General features: G+C 44.4%; 1 protein-coding gene across 3 annotated transcripts in view; it reads right to left on the bottom strand.

The window, feature by feature from the left end:
* Nucleotides 1–2,069: 2,069 nt before the first annotated feature.
* The window catches only part of LOC108248564 (protein mono-ADP-ribosyltransferase PARP12-like), an 11,454-nt gene continuing 5,400 nt past the window's right edge, over nucleotides 2,070–8,123 (bottom strand). For 2 of the 3 annotated variants that reach the window (XM_037981274.1, XM_017437415.3), the window contains exons 7-12: nucleotides 7,769–7,889; nucleotides 7,589–7,679; nucleotides 6,559–6,628; nucleotides 5,780–5,910; nucleotides 5,510–5,661; nucleotides 2,070–4,542 (exon numbers count right to left, since the gene is read on the bottom strand). In XM_037981274.1, the coding sequence (XP_037837202.1) occupies nucleotides 3,878–4,542; nucleotides 5,510–5,661; nucleotides 5,780–5,910; nucleotides 6,559–6,628; nucleotides 7,589–7,679; nucleotides 7,769–7,889 (1,230 nt within the window). In that variant the 3' untranslated portion in view covers nucleotides 2,070–3,877. The remainder of the gene's footprint in view (nucleotides 4,543–5,509; nucleotides 5,662–5,779; nucleotides 5,911–6,558; nucleotides 6,629–7,588; nucleotides 7,680–7,768; nucleotides 7,890–8,123) is intronic. The other variant, XM_025010879.2, reaches the window with a different exon arrangement.

Here is an 8,123-nt window from a genome sequence, read left to right as displayed (position 1 = left end):
AGTGACGTCACGTGTCTTCTTCCTGAGTTATTTGGGGTTATTTTGTATTCCACGCTACACAAACCCACAAAGAAGAGACTAGACCGCAGAAACGGTGGCGAATCACTTTAGAAACAATAAATATTGGGTTAAAGTTGCGGGAAAGTTGTGATTTCGCGGGGTTTGCTTGATTTTGCGTTAATAGTTGTGATCGCAACATCGCAAAATCCTGGAGGGTCTGAAAAGTATTCGCTCACTTATAAACTTGAGTTTATCCCATTCCTAATCCAAAGAGTTTAATCTGATGTTGGTCCAGTCTTTGCAGCTTCTTCTGGGAAGGATTTCCACGGGTTCAGGAGGGTTTATGGGAACTTTGGACCATTCTTCCAGCTGAACAGTCCTGAGCTTCATCACCAGCCTCCAGGAAGAAGGATTTGAAACTCCTTCAATGTGGAAGAAGGTGCTGCGGTCGGATGAGACTGAAATGAAACTTTTTAGACCATCAGGAGCACCAGCAGGTCTGACACGAACCTAACGCCTCTCATCCCCCACAGCGATGCACGGTGGTGGCTGCATTGTGATGTGGGGATGTTTTTCCATCGGCAGGAACCCGGAAAACTGGTCAGAGTTGACAGGAAAGATGGAATGCCCAAACCGGAGAATTATGTGGACTGTTGGACTCGAGGAGCTGCAGCAGTTCGGTCATGAAGACCCAGAGGTTAGATTCAGAGGTTGTGGACAAAGTTTCGTAAACGGCGATCTTCCCTTCAGTTGGCGAGTGACCAACCAAACCAGATGTACCCGGAAAATGATTCGACCGGATCAACGGACGCGTCATTGATCGGTTCATCGGCTGAACAGATCCAGATCTGAGCTAAAACAGTGACTCAGCAGAAACGAACATCTCAGACACCAGGAGGGGCATAAAAACAAAAGGAAATGACTCGTATTTAATTCATAAGCTTGGGTAATGGAGAAAAAACAACAAAAAAAAAGATTTTCGGATAAGCTGAAGTCTGGAGGCTCCGAGGGGAAAACAACAGCCACCGCAAGGCACATCAGACAGGAAGTGGCTGCTAAGGCTGGTTAATGTCAGCGAATATTTACTGCCGCTGGGTGGGCTGTCACAACCTGCAGGGCACAGCTGCATTTTCCACAGGAAAGCTCCGTCTTAATGGGCTGCTGAGGCGTAATGAAGCAGATAAATGGACGCGGCAGACGACGGCTCCATCTGCCCCTGGGAAATGCAACCTAATGTACAGTAAGAGAGGTTTGGTTTTTTCGTTTTTTACACGAATGAGACAGAAAGGGAGTAAGTGCCCCCAGCGGTCGTGTCCATCTTCCACGACAAGCCCTGAAAAAATAATAAAAAATGTCAGACTTCTTCCAGGTTTTACACGTCAGGACATGGATCTCTGAGGTTCGGGATCAGGAGCTGCAGCATCAGAGGGACCACATCTGATGTTAGCACCACGTCAGGGCGGAAAGGCATCAGCAATGAGCTCAGGGAAGCAGCTGTTGTGGCCCCTCTATCTGAGACGGGGTCAAAGGTCATGTCCAAACTATCTGGAGTCCATCGTTATTCACAAGAGGAAACATTTAGGACAGCTGCTGATCTTCACCCCGAAGGTCAGACCGTGCAACGCTTAAAGAAATGAGCTCCAGCCAAGATTAAACACACCTCAGGTCAGCAAGTTAAAGGTCAAAGGTCATGGTTTAGTTGATGGGCTGCAGGAGAACGACTTAGGGGAACCACAAGAAAAAAACGAAACCAAAGTAGAGATGCTTACCCACAATGCACAGCAGCATATTTGGAGAAGACCAAACACTGCATCCCAGCTGTCAGCACGGCGGTGGAGGGCTGATGGTTTGGGCTGATTCTGGAGTCAGATGTGACAAACAGGACAATGATCCCAAACACAGCAGCTAATCTACAACAGAACGGTCCAGAACCAGAACCAGAACCTCAGAGAGCTGAGCAGAAACCAATGATGGAAAGAAGAGTGGGCCACAACCATGAGAGACAAACAGGAAACCCACTGAGAGTTCCTGCTGCTAAAAAGAAGTTAAGAATCCAAACTCAAACACAATTTATCTCTGAAACACCTTTATTTTGTAAAGATCAAACCTTTGAATTCAGATTTAAAATTAAAGATCCAGTTACTCAAAGAAAAAACAAAAACAATCAACGAGTCAATTAATCAAACAAATCCAACTAAAGAGTTTAGATGTTTAGACAGGTTGGAAGAAGCTGAAGCGTTCAGTGAAGATGTCGAACTCCATCACATCCTGATGGGATTGGTTAGATTAGTTCACGTGGGTTCGTAATAACAGGAAGCCCCAGCAGCCATATTGGTTGTTTTCTTTTAAAACGCTGCCTCGTTTCAATTACAGTAACTTCGTTTTACTATTCAACTCTGAGACGCAGAGAGAACCGGAGAACTGCGGCTCCAACGGGAGCTAACGAAAACAGGATTTATTCACCTAAATCTGAACGCACGATTAGTGTTGGAGGCAAAAAAAACACAAAGAAACAGGAAAATGGGGATTTAGACAATTTAGTGTCCCTTCATTTTAAACTTCATGTGAAAATAATCATCAATCACAACAGTTTGTAGGTAAAATTAAGGTTACATTTTGGGAAAGAAAAAAAAAGTGGTTTTGTCGCCCTCTAGTGGTTGGCGTTGGTAAAGGTCAGAGTTTATTTTCTGTAGTTTGTCTCTGATTTTTCCTTTTTATAAACGTTGTACGACATGAAATAAGCAGTGGGAGCCCAAGCTACTGGTCAGTGCATTAGATGGCACTCAGAAGATCAGGTAAAACCCCTGCAGAGTCATTAGTGAAGTTTTATTTTTATTCTCTTACTTCGTAAGCTTTTCTTAGTGTACGACAAGCAGCGTGGTTCGCACTACTTGTGGCGTTGATGATTGTGTGATTAGGTTTTTGTCCTACTCCTTCCCCGAAGACGTCACACACGTCATAAAAACCGATAAAAGAGGATGGCTGGGTTCCAACAGATCCTCCAAGACAAGAATTCAGGAAAATAATTCCTGACTCTCGTCGTCTGATCTGACAATCCAACCACCTTGAGTCCTTTTCCAAGGGAAAAGGACCCTGCCGTTGCCCTCTTTGCTCGTTCGCCGTTACGCGCTTTAAACAAGGAGAGAGAACAGCCGTGATGCCGAACCTGATGTGCAGCGTTCCACCGTCCTGGGTCCAACAAAGACCAGCGGTGTTCCTCGGTAATAAGGCGCACTCTCGTATGTCTGTACCCCGACCAAGGCTTGTTGCACAAGGATTCAGTAAAAAAGTGCGATTTTATTTATTTAATGCTTTTAAAAGTGCTTTAACTTGCACAGAAAACCTGAGTACCAACGAAGAAAGGCTCTTAAACACGGTGAAGCCCAAGATGTCAGGTAATGAATCAGCAGTAAGATCCTGGAAGTGAATTTAATTTAGTTTATCTCTGCGATTTACACCCAAGATGTGTCGGATCGAGGGCTGGGGCGACTGACGATGAAGTCCTGCAGGTGTTTTTATTTGTTTGGTTGTTTTTTTGAGGATGGGAAATCCCCGATTCTCCAGACAACTATGGAGGCAGGGTTGCAAAGTTCCAGGAAGTTGGAATCTTCTTTGGGAATTAACGGGAATAAACCTGGAATTTCAAACACCGAACAGGGATTTTAAATGCAAGTAGAGAAAAAATATATTTCTGCATAAATCTTGACTAAAATGACCTGATTTCATTGCTGCACCATAAAGTGAGAGGTGCCACGCCCTGAAAACGATCAACTGTCACTTGGACAAGTAGGGACATGTAGGGAGCGTTAAAAGCGGACAAAACGTCCACGGGAGCTAAAGGCACTACTGTGGGGTTGGCAGTTATCGCTCACCCTCATTAAGCGATGACGCAGGAATCGGAATTCTTTGCTGTTGCTTTGGGTGGCAGAGATGAAGAAGGAGATTGGGTGGGTTGGGTTCTTGAGGTGGTTTGGTAAAAGGAAGGGGTAGGACTGGATATGGCCAATTTACTGGACTGATACGATGATATGCCAGATCTATATGACGGCGTACTGGGTTGGTACGCCGGCGTGCTCGGTTGGTACGCCGGCGTGCTCGGTTGGTACGCCGATGTGCTCGGTTGGTACGCCGGCGTGCTCGGTTGGTACGCCGATGTGCTCGGTTGGTAAAAAGATCCCGTGTTGGACTGGACCGAGATGGTGCTTTGTTGATACGACTGCACGGGGTTTGTACGCGGTTTGGCTTTCTGCACCGGCGCTCTGCTGACCGTGTCGGCGAGCGGGTCGGGGGCCTTGTACCGCAGCAGGTACTCGGGATAAATCTGGAGCTTGTCAAACACGACGAATACGGAGGGGTCCGCAACGTCGTTCACGCAGCTGTCGTAGAAGTTTATGTCTCCGCCGTCCTTGGAAGGAGGCCGGACGTAGTCGGGTGCTCCTTTCGTGTAGCTTCCCACCAGAACCCGGGAGATGAACATGTTCCTGACGCTGGTGTTGCCGGTGTAACTGTTGGAGTATTTGGCATCCCGGGCAAAGTAACTACCTGGAGTTGGAAAAAAGCAAGAAAACGTGTCATTGTGAACTGAAACGAGCAAGAAAACCAATTCGAAAGGCGTCTGAAGACTAAAGACCAAACCAGGGTCCCTAAAAGCTGAGGTGTCCAATCGTGGTCCTTGAGGGACGCCGTCCTGCAGGTTTTAGATGTTTCTCTGCTTTAACATCTGATCTGAATGACTGATTGATTAACGGGCTTCTGCAGAACTTAAAGACCAGCTGAGGAGCAGAGAAACATCTAAAACCTGCAGGACGGAAGACCAGGACCAGGACTGGACCCCACTGCCTTAAAGAAATGCCTATCACCCGCCGCCTTGCATGCTAAAGTTTTAAACACATCATTTTTCTAAAATGGAAACAAATATATATATATATATATATATATATATATATATATATATATATATATATATATATATTACCATTCTAAACAATCTGTTAGCACCAGAAGTACGACCACGCCAAATTTTAGCTCTATATTAGCAAAAGTGACCAAGTTATAGTCTTTGGTCTATAGTTATAGTTTAGCGGCCATCTTTAGTCATGGCTCCATAAGTGAAACCATCACCTGCAGCTGCAGAAAGTAATCATTGGACAGTTTTATTGAAACTCTCAGATATTAATCATTTAATCTAGATTTGCAGCCAGTAAGCTTCGGAAGTCAACCTGATTCAAGATGGCTGCCGTAGCGGATTGAACGGCCATTTTTACTAATATCGAGCTAATATTTGGTGTGATGGTAGCTGAGAGTCATCCGCATCAGATGCTCTGAAGGCCAACAGATCATTTTGTTTAAAGTTGGACGTATAGCGAGGCGGGTGACGCCACTTTGGATTAAATTTCTGTTTTAATGCGAGTAAAATGGTATAAATTTGTGTTTTGATTGACTCATTTGTTAATTGGCGTCTTATATTTCATCCTCATCGTCGGGCCAAGATTCCACGCCGCTGACCGACCTTTGCCAAACGCGGTTCCGTGAGTCCCACAGAGCCGCCAGTCGAAGTTTTTGCTGCAGATGGCGTCCACGTGTTTGGGGTCCGTCCCATGAAAGAGCTGTTTCTCCGCCACGTCAACGCCGCCGTTGTTGTTCTTCATCTGCTTCTTCTGCCTTTAATTGAACAAACAAATTGTGGCAGAAAAACCAAAAAAAAAACGAGTCATTTTTGATTTTAACAGCGTCAGACGTCGTCCTGTCTTGTTTTATTTTATTATTTTTATTTACGCACCATTGAAAAACTTCCCAAAGCGCTCTGTTCTGAATCCGCTCGATCTGAATAATGTCGAAGCCTCGTAAGGTGGAGGAGAAAAGAGCTTCGACCTTCTGAAATTCGGCCGAAGTTCGCTGAACGGCGACTTTCTAGAAAAAAAAAAAAAAAAAAAAGAGGAAACTTTTTCAAAAAACCAACAGGAGTTTATCTGTTTGCTCTTAAAGCCACGGGATAATTAAACCGTGAGGATTGCTGATCGCCCGCCGCCTCGCGTGTCAAACTCAAGGCCCGCGGGCCAGATCCGGCCCTTGTTAACATTTCACCCGGTCAGAAGCCAACAGGATTCAGTTTTCGTTTCTCAGTGACTTTTATTTTGATGTGAAAAAAGCAGCAAAGAACATCGAATCTCCTGTGATCTACGATGTCTTTTTCTCCGTTTTAAGTTAAATGCTGGCAGCTGCATGCTCGGACTTTTATTAACGTCTATTTAGTTTTAATGGATTGTGATGAACTAAAATAATAATTTAAAAGCTGAAGCCGAAGCTGCTGATGTCTCTTTTATTCCTTATTCTTCATTAAAGTAGATTTGTTCTAAACTCTATAATCTGTCACTGGAAAAACATCATTAGTGTTTCTACATTAAATGTTAATTTATGTGTTTTTCTAATAAATACTGTCATCGAAGGTTGGGGACGACTCTCAGCTACCACCACCCCAAACCTCAGCTCAGTATCTGTCAGAATGGCCTGTTAGCTGAGGCGGCCATCTTGGCGCGGCTGTCGATGAGCGGGTCATACCGAGAATCCCGTCGGGGGGATCTGGGTCTTGTCCCAGCTGTCGGGCAAGGGGGCGGAGCTTGGAGGCTTCCTGCAGAGAGGAAACGTTCAGGATTATTTACGTTTAAAAAACAAAAAACAATAAATTTATTCTGAACTGAACAGAAAAAACAACCAGAGGAAATAATCTGAACGCTGAGAGGCGAACAGCCGCGGAGGAAGTGGAAACAAGCAAAACAGAAGCTAAAACATAAAGTTAGCAAACCGTTGCTAAGAGTTAAAATTAGCTTATATTAGCGAAACAGCAGCAAATAGCTAAAGCTAATAAAACAGTTGTTCAAAAAACAAATGTTGCTGAAACGTCAAAGTATCACAACAGCAGCTAAAAGCTAAAATTAACACAAAGAACAAAGTAAAACATACAATTAGCAAAAAGCTAACATTAGCGAAACCATTGCTAAGAGTTAAAAATAGCATAAAATAGCGAAACAGCAGCGAATAGCTAAGTCTATTAAAACAGTTGTTCAAATAACAGTTGCTGAAACTTCAAAGTATAACAACAGCAGCTAAAAGCTAAAATTAACACAAAGAACAAAGTAAAACATACAATTAGCAAAAAGCTAACATTAGCAAAACTGTTGCTAAGAGTTAAAATTAGTTATAATGAGCAAAACTGTAGCTAAATACTAAAATTAAGAAAGTAGCTACATTAAAAAGCAGTAAAACGGTAAAAAAAGCTAAAACCAGCAGAACTGTAGCTGCAAGCTAACACTAGCAAAATGCTAAAATTAGGAAAATAGTATCTAAAAAAATTAACTAAATTGCTAAAACCTGAATTTTACACAAGTTAAAATCAACAGAACATCAACTAAAACCTAAAAAGATCAAAATAAAACCTTAGAAGCTCAAATTAGGTCAAACTAAATATTTGTTTGAGTCGTTGAACCGTCGCCTGAACGCAGAACGTTCTGAACGCAAACAGGCACGCCGTGTCGTTTGAAGACTAAAAAACGAGCCTCGGCTCGACCAGCAGCTTCGTTTCTGAGCCCACCTCACTTTCTTGGCGTCTGCGTAGGAGACGAAGCGAGGGCGTCTGCTGACGACCCTCTTTGTGCCGTAACGCTTGTTAGTTTGGATCATATCTGAGGGGAAACAAGAGCAGAGAGGTGAATGAAGGCGCTTCTTCTTCTTCTCTGTCGGACTGCAGCGGCGTCCGGAGGCTCGGGTTTACCCTGGAAGCTGAGAGAATAGTTCTGGGAGCCGGCGCTGAACTCCACCACGTCCTTCTCGTTGTCCAGAAACTTCCGCTCCAGCGTTGAGCTGTTCATGTCCGACGATCTGTGGCCGCCGCTCTGCAACACACACGGCCGTTAGGAGGAATGCATGTCGCCCGCCGCCACATTTATTTCATGTCGTCACAACCAGGGCTGTAGCTCCCACTGATTCCACCGAGGTCCGGACCTCAGTGTTTTATAAAAACATGAATCCAAACAAGGCTTTTGAACGGCGTGGTTCTCTGCGTAGCTCCACCAGTTTCCTGTAGGAGGCGCTGCAACTGTGTGCAGCTGCAGCCAAACTCAATGTCT

The sequence above is a fragment of the Kryptolebias marmoratus genome, linkage group LG18 (assembly GCF_001649575.2).
Source record: "Kryptolebias marmoratus isolate JLee-2015 linkage group LG18, ASM164957v2, whole genome shotgun sequence".
NCBI lineage: Eukaryota > Metazoa > Chordata > Actinopteri > Cyprinodontiformes > Rivulidae > Kryptolebias > Kryptolebias marmoratus.
Note: the sequence above shows the minus strand (reverse complement) of the source record. Positions and strands in the feature narration are given on the sequence as shown.